This window comes from Salvelinus fontinalis, chromosome 7, assembly GCF_029448725.1.
Source record: "Salvelinus fontinalis isolate EN_2023a chromosome 7, ASM2944872v1, whole genome shotgun sequence".
Lineage (NCBI taxonomy): Eukaryota > Metazoa > Chordata > Actinopteri > Salmoniformes > Salmonidae > Salvelinus > Salvelinus fontinalis.
Genome location: NC_074671.1, coordinates 16,767,712 through 16,788,833, shown reverse-complemented (window position 1 = coordinate 16,788,833; position 21,122 = coordinate 16,767,712). Strand labels below are relative to the sequence as shown.

Genomic DNA, 21,122 nt, shown 5'->3' with positions numbered 1-21,122 from the left:
AATAGTAAACCTATGGCCAGTTTCACAGAGAGAGATGGAATGTGAACGAATATACATTATGAATGTAAGCTGTGAATGCTATGCAAGCCAGCCACGTCCTGTTAGCATCACCATTAAACTCCTGTCCCCGATCAGTAGGAATAAGCATGGGGATGCCACGCCCACCTTCTTGGATGTCTCCCAGCCTGCAGCCTGGCTCCAGCTCCAGCCTGCAGCCGCTCTGCTCCAATATGGAGAATCCATTCCTCCTCCCCAGCATGAGTAGTAGATCCATTTCACCTTCCTAAAACGACTCGCCCTCGGCCTTCTACTTTCTCTCTCCACTCAACTCCACTTCCCCCTTTAGTCCCCAAGTTTCCATAGAGATTTGCCAAGAATACACCTCCCGAGCACAGAGGAAATAGTTGGGGTTTAGGGACTGTAATTGTTGTGTTTTGTTAATATCACAGCGTTATGTGTCTGGTGATGGATGTGACCGGTATTTGTGTTGTCTACACTGGGTGGTACGGCTGTCTCTGTCTGTAATTAGTGTGTTTATATGCATTAAGGTATGGTAACTAAGTATAATTTGTATGTTGTGTGTACGAACGGGAGAGTGTGAGAACGACCAAGAGTGTGAGGCAACGAGTGTGTGTAACAGTGTGAGTGCTATATCTAGTGTGTATGTTGGCTACTCACTCCCCGAGACTGTTTTGTGGTTCGGCTCCTGCTGGCTGTCAGTTTTTACACTTGGGAGTGTTGTTTCTGTAGTTCTAGTTCTCGCCTCGTCTCTAAGCGTGTTAAAATCTCACAGCTCCTGCCAGGACCGAGTCAGCCATGGTGCTAGTCTTATGGCTACAGACGTTGCCTCCAACCTAACCGTGGAACATGTGTTGTGTGGACTGGTGTTGGTGGTGGGGGGGGGGGGGAATGGGTGGTTTAAGAACAGACATGGCCCAAACGACTGTGAGGCTAGCAGTATATTTCCTTTCTTAAGCCAGGCAAAACCTCAGCAATGTGTGTTTTCCTTATTCTAGAAACGTGTTAAATGGTAGCAGTTGAACTACAGGCAGAATGGACATATGACTCCATGAGAGTTTGGACTCTGTTTCATATTTATTTATTATAATTCATATGAAAAATGGCACACTGAGCATGTACACATTCAACCTTAGGATACACGTGCGCACACACACACACACACACACAGCTGATCATACAGACATTGTGCTTGAAATCCACGACACACACAGTCAGATTAGTCTGCTTTGGGACATTTATGCACTTATGCAATTTCATGAACTGACATTTGGGGCTGAACTGTGTGTTCAGAACCAGTTCTAAAGCAGGAGAGTTTCCAGAGTCCAAAGGCCCCTTTAAGACTAGCCACCCAATGTGACTGGCAGTTGTGACTTTCTATGTATTTTTCTACCCTGCTGAGGTGAAAAGAATTGACTCAAAATGTTGGAAATACCCTGAAACGTTCCAACAAAACTCCAGTCTACCTTCAGTTTGCACAGAGGGACAAATACACACACTTCTTTCACAGGAGGGAGGCTTAGTGAAGGGGAACAGTTTGCACAGAGGGACAAATACACACACTTCTTTCACAGGAGGGAGGCTTAGTGAAGGGGAACAGTTTGATTGCATTATTAACTCTGCAGTCTTCAGAAGGCTGCCGATCACAGCTACACAGGGAGAGAGCACGGCGCTCCTGTCTCACCGCTACACAGGGAGAGAGCACGGCGCTCCTGTCTCACCGCTACACAGGGAGAGAGCACGGCACTCCTGTCTCACAGCTACACAGGGAGAGAGCACGGCACTCCTGTCTCACAGCTACACAGGGAGAGAGCACGGCGCTCCTGTCTCACCGCTACACAGGGAGAGAGCACGGCACTCCTGTCTCACCGCTACACAGGGAGAGAGCACGGCACTCCTGTCTCACAGCTACACAGGGAGAGAGCACTCCTGTCTCACAGCTACACAGGGAGAGAGCACGGCGCTCCTGTCTCACCGCTACACAGGGAGAGAGCACGGCACTCCTGTCTCACCGCTACACAGGGAGAGAGCACGGCACTCCTGTCTCACCGCTACACAGGGAGAGAGCACGGCGCTCCTGTCTCACAGCTACACAGGGAGAGAGCACGGCGCTCCTGTCTCACAGCTACACAGGGAGAGAGCACGGCGCTCCTGTCTCACAGCTACACAGGGAGAGAGCACGGCACTCCTGTCTCACAGCTACACAGGGAGAGAGCACGGCACTCCTGTCTCACAGCTACACAGGGAGAGAGCACGGCACTCCTGTCTCACAGCTACACAGGGAGAGAGCACGGCACTCCTGTCTCACAGCTACACAGGGAGAGAGCACGGCACTCCTGTCTCACAGCTACACAGGGAGAGAGCACGGCCCTCCTGTCTCACTGCTACACAGGGAGAGAGCACGGCACTCCTGTCTCACCGCTCCTTTCACCTTTCGTGCACATTTATTTCCAAATCCTTGTGTGAGTGTTTGTGTATTTTCTTGCGTGTGTGTGTGTATTTCTGCTCAGGGCAGTGGTGTGTGTGTGTGGGGGGGTTGCGGGCGTCACAGTCTGTGTCCTGTGTTCACTTCATTGGACTTTAACCGGTCTACAGGGAGAGAGGGACTGCTTTTCACATCCCACCACCTGCATTTCCCATTACACACCACATATACTCATATACACACATCCACTCACAGTACCTCTGTTAACATAGAGCCATTCCGCACCACATATTGCTCACACACACACACAGCACATACTCTACATATGAAGAGTTTCATTCCAAAACGCTAACCATTTTCAGAAATGTTAGTAAATTAGCTTTTATTGTTCAAAGAAATGATGAAAGAGTGCTGTGTTTTTCACTATCTAATCATGGCATGGGCTTGTTCAATGACAGATGTATTTGTTTGAAATCTATTACTTAATGGTTTCATTTCAGAGAGACAAATAATCAAGTTTTTTTTGCAAAATGCTATATATCCACCTCACTCTGAGAGAAATAAGTAGTTCGTTTTTACACAGTCACATATTACAAAAAACTGTCGAAATTATACATTTGTGACATCAATATAAAAAAATACAAAAGAAATCAATACGTTAATATGACATCTGTATGTAAAACTTTGACATTTTAATAATTTAGCTGATGCTATTATCCAGAGTGACTAACAGTGACATTCATCTTAAGATAGCTAGGTGAGACAACCACATTAGTCAAACAGTATACCAACATTCCATTCCAGCTAAACGATGGATACATAGCATTTTGGGGGAAAAACACATTTTCATATGCATCTAAAATCTATTAATAAAAAATTTGAAAACAGTAATATTTTACACACACATGAAGGTACCCATAAGTAATCATTTCTGATTAAAAAAAATTAAAAACACGTGAAAAATTGGTTGATATAGCGTTTTGGAAATAAACTCTTCATATATTCACAATTCACATACAGTACACACACAGGACACAGCACCTCACAACCTGTACTGTACATACACACATTCCCTCATTTACACATACAACAGATACTACATGGACAAACTTCAAGATGTTAAACACATGTACGTACAGTGCCTTGCAAAAGTATTCATCCCCCTTGGCATTTTTCCTATTTTGTTGCATTACAACCTGTAATTTAAATTTATTTTTATGTGGATTTCATGTAATGGACATACACAAAATAGTCCAAATTGGTAAAGTGAAATGAAAAATATAACTTATTTCAAAAAATTCTAAAAAATAAAAATGGAAAAGTGGTGTGTCACCCCCTTTGCTATGAAGCCCCTAAATAAGATCTGGTGCAACCAATTACCTTCAGAAGTCACATAATTAGTTAAAGTCCACCTGTGTGCAATCTAAGTGTCACATGATCTGTTCCATGATTTCAATATATATATATACACCGGTTCTGAAAGGCCCCAGAGTCTGCAACACCACTAAGCAAGGGGCACCACCAAGCAAGCGGCACCATGAAGACCAAGGAGCTCTCCAAACAGGTCAGGGACAAAGTTGTGGAGAAGTACAGATCAGGGTTGGGTTATAAAAAAATATCAGAAACTTTGAACATCCCATGGAGCACCATTAATTCCATTATAAAAAAATGGAAAGAATATAGCACCACAACAAACCTTCCAAGAGAGGGCCGCCCACCAAAACTCACGGAACAGGCAAGGAGGGCATTAACCAGAGGCAACAAAGAGACCAAAGATAACCCTGAAGGAGCTGCAAAGCTCCACAGTGGAGATTGGAGTATCTGTCCATAGGACCACTTTAAGCCGTACACGCCACAGAGTTTGGCTTTACGGAAGAGTGACCAGAAAAAAGCCATTGCTTAAAGAAAAAAATAAGCAAACACGTTTGGTGTTTGCCAAAAGGCATGTGGGAGACTCCCCAAACATATGGAAGAAGGTACTCTGGTCAGATGAGACTAAAATTTAGCTTTTAGGCCGTCAAGGAAAACACTATGTCTGGCGCAAACCCAACACCTCTCATCACCCCGAGAACACCATCCCCACAGTGAAGCATGGTGGTGGCAGCATCATGCTGTGGGGATATTTGTCATCGGCAGGGACTGGGAAACTGGTCAGAATTGAAGGAATGATGGATGGCGCTAAATACAGGGGAATTCTTGAGGGAAACCTGTTTCAGTCTTCCAGAGATTTGAGACTGGGACAGAGGTTCACCTTCCATCAGGACAATGACCCTGAGCATACTGCTAAAGCAACACTCGAGTAGTTTAAGGGGAAACATTTGAATGTCTTGGAATGGCCTAGTCAAAGCCCAGACCTCAATCCAATTGAGAATCTGTGGTATGACTTAAAGATTGCTGTCCACCAGCGGAACCCATCCAACTTGAAGGAGCTGGAGCAGTTTTGCCTTGTAGAATTGGCAAAAGTCCTAGTGGCTAGATGTGCCAAGCTTATAGAGACATATCCCAAGAGACTTGCAGCTGTAATTGCTGCAAAAGGTGGCTCTATAAAGTATTGACTTTGGGGGGTGAAGAGTTATGCACGCTCAAGTTTTCCGTTTTTTTGTCTTATTTCTTGTTTGTTTCACAAAAAAAATATTCTGCATCTTCAAAGTGGTAGGCATGTTGTGTAAATCAAATGATACAACCCCCCCCCCCAAAAAAAATCTATTTTAATTCCAGGTTGTAAGGCAACAAAATAGGAAAAATGTCAAGGGGTTGAATACTTTCGCAAGCCACTGTATGCTGAGAGTCGTTGGCCATGGTGAGTAGCATAACCCCTCTATGTGATTGTGTTTTCTTGAATGAGGACATCCAGAAAGATGTACCCCTTTCTTGTCCTCACATACTCCATCTTGGGGTGAGGTTGACTCAGTCAGAATGATTACCCTGAGGCAACGTAATATCACACACATCCCACTAGGCACAGAAGTCAATTCAACGTCTATTCCACGTTGGTTCAACGTCATTTAATTGAAATAATGTGGAAACATTGTTGATTCAACCAGTGTGTGCCCAGCGGGATGTAGGACAGACACACACACACGCAACACACTGTGGCTGGTCAGGCACAGATCCCAGCTTGGGTTTTACGAGTCCTCTGTGTGAGCCAGAGTCCATATCATTCTCTCTATAAGCTGGCGAGCTCCCAATGTCCCCATAAGGTTTCTCACGCAGTCTCCGTAAGGTTTTCTGGCAGAGTTCCACAAAGTCCTCACACGGTCTGTTACACACAGTCATCAAAATGGCCCCTTCCTCAAACTGTTACTGGAGGGTACTTCTGCTCACTGGTGACACTCGCCACACTGGTGGGTGGGGGGTAGGGGGACTGCAGCTGTCTGTAGCCCCCCTGGGTGGGGTCCAGGTAGACCCCCTGGGGCGGGGACATGTGGTGGGTGGCGTAGCCGATGTACTGGGGGTGGATGAACTGTCCCTGGTGGGGCATGATCTGGGTGGCCTGCTGGCAGTTGAGCACGGAGAAGTTGGTGGGCATGTTGACGAAGACACTGGCGTCTGTAGGCAGACAGCAGGAGGCCTGGGTGCGCATCATGGGCTGGGGGGCCGGGCGAGGCACCTGGGCAGGAGGGGCAGAGGAACTGGACGACGTGGCTGTGCTTGATTGGCGGGAGGAGGAACCGCGAGACGTGCCCACGCTGGCCATCATGGGAATGGTCTCCAGGAGACGGCCGCCACCTCCCCCACCCCCTGACGACAGTTCCTGTTTGGGGCGGAGACAGCGGCAGCAGCACACGGCAACGACGGAACCCACCAGGACGAAGGCCACGAATACAGAGCCCACGATCAGGAAGGGAACGTAGATGGGTACTGAAAAGAGAGAGAGAAAGGTATTGTCAGTGATCTGACGATAACACATGGATTTTCAACAAAAAATGTCTGTTCTCTTTCTCTCATTATCAAATACACAGTATGACAGGAATGAAAGTACGATAGGAATCAAGCAGCAGGCTCATTCTCTCTATAACAAGTAGAGCAGAGCGAGGACAGAACTTCTTCAGACCATAACCACTTACGCCCTCAGAGAAAACAAACTGAACACAGTACAACAGCAACATGATGAAGTGATTTATTTTCTGCCATCAAGACATTTGACATGATTTTGGAAAATGCACTCTTTGCTTGAATGAGTAAAGTTGAAAGACTACGAGTCAACCACCATGAGGAAACCAGGTTGTCTAGAGTTTAAACCAAGAGCTTTTACAGTCACGTGTTTCAACTTCACCCACAAACACAAATCTCCCACGTGAGTGAAGGAGAGATAGAGACAACGAGATAAAAGACAAAAGATGTGGAGACAAAAGGAGAGGAAGAAAGGGATAGACAGAGGTGGACTAGTGGCGTGTCCCCAGGGGGCCCCAGGCCCTCATTAGTACTTATCAACTTTGTTTTCATCTGTTATAATCCTGCACGCCCAGCTGTGACCCCACCACCCCCCTCCCCCGCCGACCCTGCACCCCTCTGTGTGTGTGTGTGTGTGTGTGTGTGTGTGTGTTTGATCTGTGTTTATGTCTGTGTGAGGGGGGATTCTGTCTCATACCAAAGTTATGCAGACAGAATTTGTTATGTGGGTACTCCTGCCCTTTTCCCATATATAAATCCACATCACGCCACGCCCTTCAAGACAAAATAGTCACTTAAACTGTATAGAGGCAGCATTAAGACATATTGAGAGTGGCATTAACGGTGGCTTGTTTGGAGTAGTGAAACAGGCCACATTACAGGCCTAATTCCATCCATATTTTCAGTATTATAAAGACCAACCTTTCAGTGGGGCTCTAATGTACACTACATCTATCTTTCTGTAACTGTGTTTAATATAACTCCTGTGACTCTGGACATGAAACAGGCTACTGTGTGTTAGATCTGCATGATTCTGTGATAATTAGCATATCATTTACCCCTCAATGGACCATAACAGAGTACATAGCTGTTATTCTACCATGTGTCTACTGTAAATCAGCTCCAGGAAGTACAGTAATCACGTTATGAGCATTAGACCGTCTGTCTGCCTGTTGTAGTGATTGAAGATGACTTGCTAATCAAGCAGTAGGCTAACTCTCTTACAGAGTGAGGTAGATAATGGCAGCGTAGCCTACTACAGTGTAAACAAGGTGGTTTATACTAAATGTTTTTTTGGGGGAGGTAACTTTTGACCCAACAGTGAGCACTCATGGGGAATGTTGGCAGCAATGGGCCGAGAGGTGTTACACACACACACACACACATCCTTTTGGAGCGCAATGAGGAACCTGTTATATTACAGCTGATTTCATGTGATGTATTGTTCCTCTGGTGAAGTTGCTCATTTTCCAGTTTGAATATTCCAGTGTTATGGAGTGTAACCTTGAGAAATGCAGTGACTCGGTTGCTCTGTTGTTTTCTTTTTCATTCATTCATTGTCTGTCTGTCTGTCTGTCTGTCTGTCTGTCTGTCTGTCTGTCTGTCTGTCTGTCTGTCTGTCTGTGTCCCTCTCTCTCTCTGTCTGTCTGTCTGTCTGTCTGTCTGTCTGTCTGTCTGTCTGTGTCCCTCTCTCTGTCTCTTTGTCAGTCTCTCTTTCTCGTATCAACATCAAAAGTCACCAGCATTTCTAAGGACCTTTATAGAACTCTAAAGTCTGAAGCTATAGGCACTCCCCACTGGTCACAGACGTCAATTCAACATCTATTCCACGTTGGTTCAACATAATTTCTTTGAAATGACTCCGAAACAACGTTGATTCAACCAGTGTGTGCCCAGTTGGCCATTAGATTACTGTAATTCTGGGACAACAGACCAACTGGAAAGTGACTTCACTGACATTTTCAACCTCTCCCTGACCGAGTCTGTAATGTTTCAAGCAGACCACCATAGTCCCTGTGTCCAAAAAAGCGAAGGTAACCTGCCTAAATGTTTGTTAGTTTGTTTGTTGGTTTGGCAATGCCACTGTCAACCAGAGAAATATGCTGAGAAGGATTATCACCACAGAGAGCAAGGTACTTGGAGTCAAACAGACAGGCCTGGATGAGATCTTTAAGGTCAGGGCCCTCCGCAAGGCTCACAAAATCATTTTAGACCCAAGCCACCGCCTGTACCCGGACTTTGAACTACTCCCCTCTGAGCGCAGGTATAGGGCACCCCTCGGCAGGAAAAACAGAACTAAACAATAATTTGTGCCAGGTGTCATATCCCTCCAAAATGCTTGGGGCTAATGTTCCCATCGACCCAGTAAGGTCAGCAGGCTAGACTCTTTGTAATGGTATGTACAGTTGAAGTCGGAAGTTTACATATGTAACAGTATAACTTTAAACCGTCCCCTCGCCCCGACACGGGCGCGAACCAGGGACCCTCTGCACACATCGACAACGGTCACCCACGAAGCAGCGTTACCCATCGCTCCACAAAAGCCACGGCCCTTGCAAAGCAAGGGGCAACACTACTTAAGTCTTAGAGCAAGTGACGTAACTGATTGAAATGCTACTAGCGCGTACCCGCTAACTAGCTAGCCATTTCACATCCGTTACACTCACCCCCCTTTCAACCTCCTCCTTTTTCCGCAGCAACCAGTGATCCGGGTCAACAGCATCAATGTAACAGTATAACTTTAAACCGTCCCCTCGCCCCGACCCGGGCGCGAACCAGGGACCCTCTGCACACATCAACAACGGTTGCCCACGAAGCACGGTCGTTACCCATCGCTCCACAAAGGCCGAGGCCCTTGCAAAGCAAGGGGCAACACTACTTAAGTCTTAGAGCAAGTGACGTAACTGATTGAAATGCTACTAGCGCGTACCCGCTAACTAGCTAGCCATTTCACATCCGTTACACATACAGTTAGGTTGGAGTCATTAAAACTTGTTTTTCAACCACTCCACAAATTTCTTGTTAACAAACTATAGTTTTGGCAAGTCGATTAGGGCATCTACTTTGTGCATGACAGAAGTCATTTTTCCAACAATTGTTTACAGACAGTTTATTTCACTGTATCACAAGTCCAGTGGGTCAGAAGTTTACATACACTAAGTTGACTGTGCCTTTTAAACAGCTTGGAAAATTCCAGAAAATTATGTCATGGTTTTAGAAACGTCTGATGGGCTAATTGACATCATTTTAGTCAATTGGAGGTGTACTTGTGGATGTATTTTAAGGCCTACATTCAAACTCAGTGCCTCTTTGCTTGACATCAATGGAAAATCAAAATCAGCCAAGACCTCAGAAAAAAATTGTAGACCTCCACAAGTCTGGTTCATCCTTGGGAGCAATTTCCAAACGCCTGAAGGTACCACGTTCATCTGTACAAACAATAGTACGCAAGTATAAAGACCATGGGACCACGCAGCCGTCATACCGCTCAGGAAGGAGACACGTTCTGTCTCCTAGAGATCAACGTACTTTGGTGCGAAAAATTCTAATCAATCCCAGAACAACAGCAAAGGACATTTAAAAAATATATATGTTTACCTTTATTTAACTAGGCAAGCCTGATATGAACAAATTCTTATTTTCAATGACGGCCTAGGAACAGTGGGTTAACTGCCTTGTTCAGGGGCAGAACGACAGATTTTTACCTTGTCAGCTCGGGGATTCGATCTTGCAAACTTTCGGTTACTAGTCCAATGCTCTAAACACTAGGCCACTAGGCTACCTGCCGCCCATTGTGAAGATGCTGGAAGAAGCAGGTACAAAAGTATCTATATCCACAGTAAAACAAGTCCTATATCGACATAACCTGAATGGCCGCTCAGCAAGGAAGAAGCCACTGCTCCAAAACCGCCATATAAAAGCCAGACTACGGTTTGCAACTGCACATGGGGACAAAGATCGTACTTTTTTGAGAAATGTCCTCTGGTCTGATGAAACAAAAATAGAACTGTTTGGCCATAATGACCATCGTTATGTTTGGAGGAAAAAGGGGGAGGCTTACAAGCCGGAGAACACCATCCCAACCGTGAAGCACGGGGGTGGCAGCATCATGTTGTGGGGGTGCTTTGCTGCAGGAGGGACTGGTGCACTTCACAAAATAGATGGCATCATGAGGTAGGAAAATTATGTGGCTATTTTGAAGCAATATCTCAAGACATCAGTCAGGAAGTTAAAGCTTGGTCGCAAATGGATCTTCCAAATGGACAATGACCCCAAGCATACTTCCAAAGTTGTGGCAAAATTGCTTAAGGACAACAAAGTCAAGGTATTGGAGTGGCCATCACAAAGCCCTGACCTCAATCCTATAGAAAATTTGTGGGCAGAACTGAAAAAGCGTGTGTGAGCAAGGAGACCTACAAACCTGACTCAGTTACACCAGCTCTGTCAGGAGGAATGGGCCAAAATTCACCCAACTTTGTGTGGAAGGCTACCCAAAACGTTTGACCCAATTTAAACAATTTAAAGGCAATGCTACTGAATACTAATTGAGTGTATGTAAACTTCTGACCCACTGGGAATGTGATGAAAGAAATAAAAGCTGAAATAAATAATTCTCTCTACTATTATTCTGACATTTCACATTCTTAAACTTAAACTCCAACACCATCATTATGTTTGCTGACAAAACAACAGTGGTAGGCCTGATCACCGACAACGATGAGACAGCCTATAGGGAGGTGCCAGAACAACAACCTCTCCCTCAATGTGAGCAAGACAAAGGAGCTGATCGTGGACTACAGGAAAAGGAGGGCCAAACAGGCCCCCATTAACATTGACGGGGCTGAAGTTCTACAGCTGCACCATCGAGAGCATCCTGACCGGTTGCATCACCGCCTGGTATGGCAACTGTTCGGCATCCGACCGTAAGGCACTACAGAGGGTGGTGATTTAGTTCCAGTACATCACTGGGGCCAAGCTTCCTGCCATCCAGGACCTATATACTAGGAGGTGTCAGAGGAAAGCCCCAAAAATTGTCAAAAACTCCAGTCACCCAATTCATAGATGGCAAGCGGTACCGGAGCGCCAAGTCTAGGTACAAAAGGCTCCTTAATAGCTTCTACCCCCAAGCCATAAGACTGCTGAACAATTAATCAATTGGCCTCCCAGACTATTTACATTGACCCCCTCCCCCGCTACTCACTGTTTATGATCTATGCATAGTCACTTTACCCCTACCTACATGTACAAACTACCTCAACTAACCTGTATATAGCCTCGTTATTGTTATTTTATTGTTACATTTTATTTTATTTTTACTTTATTTCATTTAGTAAATATTTCTTTAACTCTATTTCTTGAACTGCATTATTGGTTAAGTCTACACCTGTTGTATTCGGCGCATGTGACAAATAAAATGTCATTTGATTTGAACAGCTGACTAGACTCGATTTAGCCTAGATAGTTTCTCCCTCTTCTGTACTCTGAGACACTACGACATCAATAATCTGAGACCATTAATTATTTCCTACTGAACAGCAACAGTGTCAGTTTAAATATCTCGCAGGCAAGATAATTCCAGGGGTCCTCTCCTTTCCTGAATCCAACACATGTTCCTTAATGTTGAATGTTACGCTCCGTTTGTTGTTCTTAATGCATATATAATATCCTCCTCGGGGTTATTCATTGACGTGGCTGTGTGTATCTTTGCTTCATGATTAATACTTTGCCCTGTAGATGAACAATATATAAAATGTACAAAGGGTGCCTTGCACGACAAAATACTTCCTTTTTGGCTCTTGGGAGAAAAACCCTCCATACTTTTAGTTATTTTGGCCGCTGTATGAAAATGTAAATAGCTCTTTCTGGAGTGATAAGGGATGATTGTTTCAACAAATGCCAAGAGAGAAGCATGCTGTAGGTTACTCTACAAGAAAGGCATGCTCTGTTGATGCAGATGTTTCATATCTGGACTAAGTCTAGCAAACTATTATTTTTCTTTGAAAAATTACCAATGCAAGATTTTGGAGTCATAGTAAATGTGCCTCTCATTTTGCATAATTCAATTATGTAATTTCTCTTTTCTTCCTACAAACTCTGATGTTATGAAAAAGATGGAAACATGTTGGAAACAAGAGATTAAGACCTAATACCAGTTTAGACCTTTAAATTTTTCAGCAAATCTACTTTCAATACAAATTATAAAGAGTTATGACATTTGTTCTTCCAATCACACCCAATTATTAATACTTAATCACTACTAAACCTGAGATGAAGTTATAATGTGACATTATTAGGGGCTTCTGTTCCGTGGCAATGGGTTATATGGACACCCTAGTCATCCGCAACAAAAGGCCAGCCCGCAGAAAATCATGTGAAGGTAACCAGACAAACAGACGTCACTTTAGCTCAGCAAACTTCTGGAACACTCAAGGGATCCCCACTCTCGAGGTGTTCTGAATGGAAATCAACACGCAAGCGCGGGGAAATGATCCATATCGCGATTTGTTTTTATGAACAGAGCTGTCAGCGCGGTTGCGAACCACTGCCCTAAAGATCCGGTCAAGTCCAAACATGATCCTCATGGGGACAGAGCTCCTGCTCTGCATTCCCTGCGGCGCGCGCTTTTGTTAGAGCTAGAACAAACACAGATATTTATAACGCAACGCAGCACAATTTGCCATTTGTGAGTGAGTCGGTAGTTGGTTGACTTTCTGGTGTCCACTGTCTCTGTAGCCGAAATACTCATGCAACCCTCACTTGCCACGTTGCATGCGCGAGCATTGACACATACATTTACACATCACATTTACATTTTAGTCATTTAGCAGACGCTCTTATCCTGAGCAATTTACAGGAGTAATTAGGGTTAAGTGCCTTGCTCAAGGGCACATCGACGTGCATGTACCAGGGTCTACTGGAGCCAAGTGCTAAAATAGATGGAGGCAGGTAGCCTAGTGGTTAGCGTGTAGGGGTGGGGAGGTAGCATAGTGGTTAGAGTGTAGGGGCGGGGGGTAGCCTAGTGGTTAGAGTGTAGGGGTGTCAGGTAGCCTAGTGGCTAGAGTGTAGGGGTGTCAGGTAGCCTAGTGGTAGTGGTTAGAGTGTAGGGGCGTCAGGTAGCCTAGTGGTCGAGTGTTGGACCAGTAACTGAAAGGTCACTAGTTTGAATACCCAATCCAACAAGGTGCATAATCTGCCAATGTGCCCTTCAGCAAGGCACTTAATCCTAATTTTCCCCAGGGGTACTGTACTACTATGGCTGACCCTGTAAAACAACTAATTTCACTGTACCTATCTGGTGTATGTGACAATAAAACATGTATTATTGTATTTGACTAAATCAACATGTTTAGATTGTGGCTGGTGTAACCATGGTGTGAGACGACCATCATTGAAGTCATTTGTGTTGACAAGGGGCACAAGGGGCATTGCACAAAACAAAGTAGTCATCTAACCAATCAGAGTATCAAAGCCAATGAAGAATTTTCAAACTCCTATTTTACACAAGTGTGTTCTGGCTCTGCCCCAAACCATCGGTTCCTTGACCAATCAGACTGCCCCGAATGTGTTCACGTTTGGGGTACTCAGATCCAGACTCTTTACAGAGAAGAAACTAATGTCCATGGGCGTGGCGTAGCGTTTGGCCGGAGTAGGGAGTCTGGGTAGCCAGGCAAACTCCTCTGCAGCTGTCGCTGCCAACTGAAGCGGAATATAGGCCTATTGCATCTGTTTAAGCGATTGTTAAGATCCCAGATAGAGATAGTGTTTGGAAAAACTAGAACATACCCACATTTTTGAAATAACGAAGAACCCCATACCTCCAATTTAAATTAGACCTGTGTCATTTGTTCCAGTCCTGGGCCAGTGTAGCCTAACCTTTAAACTTAGGCAATTAGGCCCACTCTTTCTGTCTCACTCTCAACTACTTGGAAATGCAATATTGCTGGTTTATAACAATTAAGTTAAACAATTTAAACTAGACCAGTAAGAAATCTAATTTATAAAATACATTATAATTTTGAGCAGACAATGAGAGCTTTGCAGCCTTAAGGCAGAGCGTTTGGCAGGCACACAGCTGCTATGGCCCCTAAAGCTGACCGTGCTTGGCCAGACAGAGAGACAGAGGTCTTACCTGCGCCCGTATCCTTGTTCTCCTTGCTGTTGGTGCCCGGTTCCTGGGCTTGCTTGTCGTTTTCACAAGTCCCCTGGTCCAGCCGTGCTTCAGTGCTGGAGCAGCAGTACCGGAGCTCGCATTTCCCGCAGCAGATGATGGCATCCTCACCATCAAACTTCTCCGGGCACTGGAAGCCCTCTCTCCAGGTCCCCTGGGTGTCATGCCAACCGTGACAGTACTCTCCACTCGCCTTAACGTCAATAATAACCAGGAGTAGAGTTACAACCACGGTGACAGACATTGGGAAACCTCGGCCACCCCACATCCCGACCCCGGTACCCGTGTGGGCGCGCTATAAGAGACAGAGGGTTTGCTTCTCTTTCTCTACGGCTCTAACCTGGTTAATGGAGTGATACGGTGGATGGATGAAAATAAAGAGATAGTGGCGACAAAGTGGAAACAAAACAAAACGTTTTTGAAACTGTCATTTGACAGTTGAATTCCGTGCATAGCCTAACTCAATAGATCCACACATTTGTCACCAAAGCGCTCCTTTTAAAAGTATCCACTGTTCGAAGTGTATCACAAGATTCCAAGTAGTTTATTTACGATTGTTTTGGAAATAAACCATGATACCCAGAACATAAATACATTTGACACCAATCTTATAAATAGCCTATTTTTTCATAGAGCTTATTTCACTCTCCATTCCACGGCTGTGAGCTCTGCTAGTCCCGGGAAACATCAATCCAGGCTGAACGGAATCGCTCTGGCACCGAAGCGAGGCTGTCCATGGTCTCCTGAAAATGCACTTCTCGGATGACTTTCCCCCAAATAGCAGCGAAACCAACACTGGCTTTACATGTAATCCATACGCGCCCTGCGAGTGTCCTCGCGAAATCTTCCTCTGTCCAGTCCACCAGCCCAGAAAGTTGTGTTTCTCCTCTTCTAATGCATGTCGAATAACTCCTCCAAACGTTTCTACAGTAGATTAACATATAGGAAACTAGACCATGAGACTAAATTCGAACAGAGCATGTTATTCACGGTTTCTTGTGGATAGTCTACGTCAGAAAGATCCGTGCAAGAGATATCAATTGTGCACCCATTCATACATTATTGCCTCCCAGTCCGAGTCCATCTAGGGCGAGAGTGCTTCGAATTAGCGTGTCCCGTTTCAATGGAAGGTGGGCAACAGTTAAACTTCCGCTTGCGCATTGGTCACTGACATGTTCCTAGACTTTTCAGTGCTCAGCCAGCCAGCCAGTTGTCAGTGTGAACAAGTGTCACTGCGCTCAGTTCTAAAGAGCCCCTCCGCTTTCCGGGGGTAGCCCCCGTGCGGTGTTGGGTGTGGTTACCCCCTTGGGACCCCTGACCGCACAATGGAAGGCCCGATTGTTGAATGGAGTGCACGTATTGACTGCTGAGAGTAGAGAGTAGCTCTCACTCATACATTATCACCTTAAATTGACTTGTGTGCATACAAACTATGGCCAAGACGCACGCACGTACACACACACACACACACACACACACACACACACACACACACACACACACACACACACACACACACACACACACACACACACACACACACACACACACACACACACACACACACACACACACACATAGTTGGATATTAATAGGCCCTATCAAGTGAATGCTAACTCATTACCTACCTACTTATTGCATGGTCAGTGTTCATGGCCTTGGGAATAAGGTGTATTCTACTAGAGCTAGAAAATTACAAAAGTAGTTATGGTATAGGCCTCGTTATGCTATGTGTACAGTGATATAGGCCTCGTTATGCTATGTGTACAGTGATATAGGCCTCGTTATGCTATGTGTACAGTGATATAGGCCTCGTTATGCTATGTGTACAGTGATATTTTTTATTTTATTTTTATTTAACCTTTATTTAACCAGGTAGGCAAATTGAGAACACGTTCTCATTTACAATTGCGACCTGGCCAAGATAAAGCAAAGCAGTTCGACACATACAACAACACATAGTTACACATGGAGTAAAAACAAACATATAGTCAATAATACAGTGAAAAAAAAATAAGTCTATATACAATGTGAGCAAGTGAGGTGAGATAAGGGAGGTGAAGGCAAACAGATATATGTATAAATAAATAAAAATACAAAAAGGCCATGGAGGCGAAGTGAGTACAACACAGCAAGTAAAATAAAAACTAAAAAAAACACTGGAATGGTTGGTTTGCATTGGAAGAAAGTGCAAAGTAGAGACAGAAATAATGGGGTGCAAAGGAGCAAAATAAATTCATAAATAAATACAGTAGGTAAAGAGGTAGTTGTTTAGGCTAAATTGTAGATGGGTTATGTACAGGTGCAGTAATCTATGAGCTGCTCTGACAGCTGGTGCTTAAAGCTAGTGAGGGAGATAGGTGTTTCCAGTTTCAGAGATTTTTGTAGTTCGTTTCAGTCATTGGCAGCAGAGAACTGGAAGGAGAGGCGTCCAAAGGAGGAATTGGTTTTGGGGGTGACTAGAGAGATATACCTGCTGGAGCGCGTGCTACAGGTAGGTGCTGCTATGGTGACCAGCGAGCTGAGATAAGGGGGGACTTTACCTAGCAGGGTCTTGTAGATGACCTGGAACCAGTGGGTTTGGCGACGAGTATGAAGCGAGGGCCAGCCAACGAGAGTGTACAGGTCGCAGTGGTGGGTAGTATATGGGGCTTTGGTGACAAAACGGATGGCACTGTGATAGACTGCATCCAATTTATTGAGTAGGTTTTTGGAGGCTATTTTGTAAATGACATCACCGAAGTCGAGGATTGGTAGGATGGTCAGTTTTACAAGGGTATGTTTGGCAGCATGAGTAAAGGATGCTTTGTTGCGGAATAGGAAGCCAATTCTAGATTTGACTTTGGATTGGAGATGTTTGATGTGGGTCTGGAAGGAGAGTTTACAGTCTAACCAGACACCTAGGTATTTGTAGTTGTCCACATATTCTAAGTCAGAGCCGTCCAAAGTAGTGATGTTGGACAGGCGGGCAGGAGCAGGCAGCGATCGGTTGAAGAGCATGCATTTGGTTTTACTTGTATTTAAGAGCAGTTGGAGGCCATGGAAGGAGAGTTGTATGGCATTGAAGCTCGCCTGGAGGGTTGTTAACACAGTGTCAAAAGAAGGGCCAGAAGTATACAGAATAGTGTCGTCTGCGTAGAGGTGGATCAGAGAATCACCAGCAGCAAGAGCGACATCATTGATGTAAACAGAGAAGAGAGTCGGTCCAAGAATTGAACCCTGTGGCACCCCCATAGAGACTGCCAGAGGCCCGGACAACAGACCCTCCGATTTGACACACTGAACTCTATCAGAGAAGTAGTTGGTGAACCAGGCGAGGCAATCATTAGAGAAACCAAGGCTGTCGAGTCTGCCAATGAGGATGTGGTGATTGACAGAGTCAAAAGCCTTGGCCAGGTCAATGAATACGGCTGCACAGTATTGTTTCCTATCGATGGCGGTTACGATATCGTTTATGACCTTGAGCGTGGCTGAGGTGCACCCATGACCAGCTCTGAAACCAGATTGCATAGCGGAGAAGGTGTGGTGTGATTCGAAATGGTCGGTAATCTGTTTGTTGACTTGGCTTTCGAAGACCTTAGAAAGGCAGGGTAGGATAGATATAGGTCTGTAGCAGTTAGGGTCAAGGGTGTCCCCCCCTTTGAAGAGGGGGATAACCGCAGCTGCTTTCCAATCTTTGGGGATCTCAGACGACACGAAAGAGAGGTTGAAGAGGCTAGTAATAGGGGTGGCAACAATTTCAGCAGATAGTTTTAGAAAGAAAGGGTCCAGATTATCTAGCCCGGCTGATTTGTAAGGGTCCAGATTTTGCAGCTCATTAAGAACATCAGCTGACTGTATTTGGGAGAAAGAGAAATGGGGAAGGCTTGGGCGAGTAGCAGAGGGGAGGGCAGTGCTGTTGTCCGGGGTAGGGGTAGCCAGGTGGAAAGCATGGCCAGCCGTAGAAAAATGCTTATTGAAATTCTCAATTATAGTGGATTTGTCGGTGGTGACAGTGTTTCCTATCTTCAGAGCGGTTGGAAGCTGGGAGGAGGTGTTCTTATTCTCCATGGACTTTACGGTGTCCCAGAACTTTTTTGAATTTGTGTTGCAGGAAGCAAATTTCTGCTTGAAAAAGCTAGCCTTGGCTGTTCTAACTGCCTGTGTATATTGGTTTCTGGCTTCCCTGAAAAGTTGCATATCACGGGGGCTGTTCGATGCTAATGCAGAACGCCATAGGATGTTTTTCTGTTGGTTAAGGGCAGTCAGGTCAGGAGAGAACCAAGGGCTATATCTGTTCCTGGTTCTAAATTTCTTGAATGGGGCATGCTTATTCAAGATGGTGAGGAAGGCATTTAAAAAAAATGACCAGGCATCCTCTACTGACGGGATGAGATCAATATCCTTCCAGGATACCCCGGCCAGGTCGATTAGGAAGGCCTGCTCGCTGAAGTGTTTCAGGGAGCGTTTGACAGTGATGAGTGGAGGTCGTTTGACCGCTGACCCATTACGGATGCAGGCAATGAGGCAGTGATCGCTGAGATCTTGGTTGAAAACAGCAGAGGTGTATTTAGAGGGCAAGTTTGTTAGGATGATATCTATGAGGGTACCCGTGTTTACGGAGTTGGGGTGGTACCTGGTAGGTTCATTGATAATTTGTGTGAGATTGAGGGCATCAAGCTTAGATTGTAGGGTGGCTGGGGTGCTGAGCATGTTCAAATTTAGGTCGCCTAGCAGCACGAACTCTGAAGATAGATGGGGGGCAATCAGTTCACATATAGTGTCCAGAGCACAGCTGGGGGCAGAGGGTGGTCTATAGCAGGCGGCAACGGTGAGAGACTTGTTTTTAGAGAGGTGGATTTTTAAAAGTAGAAGTTCAAATTGTTTGGGAACAGACCTGGATAGTATAACAGAACTCTGCAGGCAGTCTTTGCAGTAGATTGCAACACCGCCCCCTTTGGCCGTTCTATCTTGTCTGAAAATATTGTAATTGGGGATAAAAATGTCTGAATTTTTGGTGGTCTTTCTAAGCCAGGATTCAGACACGGCTAAAACATCCGGGTTGGTAGAGTGTGCTAAAGCAGTGAACAAAACAAACTTAGGGAGGAGGCTTCTAAAGTTAACATGCTCGAAGCCAAGGCTATTACGGTTACAGAAGTCAGAAGTACAGAAGTTGAGGCCTCGTTATGCTATGTGTACAGTGATATAGGCCTCGTTATGCTATGTGTATAGTGATATAGGCCTCGTTATGCTATGTGTACAGCGATATAGGCCTTGTTATGCTATGTGTACAGCGATATAGGCCTCGTTATGCTATGTGTACAGTGATATAAGCCTCGTTATGCTATGTGTACAGTGATATAGGCCTCGTTATGCTATGTGTACAGTGGTATAGGCCTCGTTATGCTATGTGTACAGTGGTATAGGCCTCGTTATGCTATGTGTACAGGGATATAGGCCTCGTTATGCTATGTGTACAGTGACGAAAAAGTACCCAATTAAAGATTCTTTTATAGAAAATGACTCAAGCAAAAGTGAAAGTCATCCAGTAAAATACTACTTGAGTAAAAGTCTAAAAGTGTCTGGTTTTAAATATACTTAACTATCAAAAGTAAATGTATTTGCTAAAATATACATAAGTATCCAATTTAGAAGTATAAATCATTTCAAATGCCCTATTTTACGCAACCCAGATGGCAAGATTGGGATGTTTTTCTAATTTATGGAAAGCCTGGGCCAAAGTCGTACACTCAGACATCTTTACAAAGGAAGCATTTGTGTTTAATGAGTCCACCAGATCAGAGGCAGTAGGGATGACCAAGGATAATCTCTTGATAACTGCGTTTCTTTAGGGATGTAGTGGAGTAAAAGTAAAAGTTGTCAAAAATATAAATAGTAAAGTACATTACAGATACCCCCCCCATCTCCCCAAAAAACTACTTAAGTAATACTTTAAAGTATTTTTACTTAAGTACTTTACACCACTGGATGTGTAGGTCTAGTGTTCAATCATCGAGTACATTTGAAACATTAGTGAAGTTGAAAATCATTCGTTAGATGACATTGCCACCTGGTGGTTATAAATATTAGTACACATGACAGTATAACATTGTTTTCCATAAATTAGACAAATTATGCAAATTATTTACATTGTTTATATTTCTGGGGGGGACGTGATGAATAGTTGGCCTATGTTTCAGGTCATTTTATTTTCACTATTCAGCCCTGTCTGAAGCTCCCACTAGCTACACTACACCCTTTACTTGTGGCTATGTTGAAGACTACCTTTCCCATCATGCTCTACTGTAAAATAGCGTCATTGGTAACTAGGAAGGCTAGGAAGTATAAATCATTTCAAATGCCCTATTTTACGCAACCCAGATGGCAAAATTGTGATGTTTTTCTAATTTATGGAAAGCCTGGGCCAAATTCCAACACTCAGACATCTTTACAAAGGAAGCATTTGTGTTTAATGAGTCCACCAGATCAGAGGCAGTAGGGATGACCAAGGATAGTTACCAAGGACGCTATTTTACAGTAGAGCATGATGGGAAAGCAAATTTAACCCAGAAGCGCGCAACTGTTGGATACACAGTACAGGTGTTGTGACGAACAGCTCCCCACTGCAGACCCCCCCCC

The 21,122-nt window shown here is 44.7% G+C and overlaps 1 protein-coding gene across 1 annotated transcript; it reads right to left on the bottom strand.

Annotated features, from left to right (window-relative positions):
- Positions 1 to 1,083: 1,083 nt before the first annotated feature.
- Positions 1,084 to 15,711, bottom strand: LOC129859101 (protein shisa-2-like). Its single transcript, XM_055928474.1, has 2 exons — positions 14,466 to 15,711; positions 1,084 to 6,304 (listed from the first exon to the last, which is right to left on the bottom strand). The coding sequence occupies exons 1-2, from the start codon at positions 14,770 to 14,772 to the stop codon at positions 5,736 to 5,738; spliced, it is 876 nt and encodes a 291-aa protein (XP_055784449.1). The 5' UTR covers positions 14,773 to 15,711; the 3' UTR covers positions 1,084 to 5,735.
- Between the last annotated feature and the right edge of the window lie 5,411 nt (positions 15,712 to 21,122).

Bases quoted from the DNA above. Each gene is read 5' to 3' on its own strand.
- LOC129859101 (XM_055928474.1), bottom strand. From the start codon at position 14,772: ATGTGGGGTGGCCGAGGTTTCCCAATGTCTGTCACCGTGGTTGTAACT. The intron at 6,305-14,465 runs GTAAGACCTCTG...CTCTCTTTTCAG, and splicing joins GAACAAGGATACGGGCGCAG to TACCCATCTACGTTCCCTTC.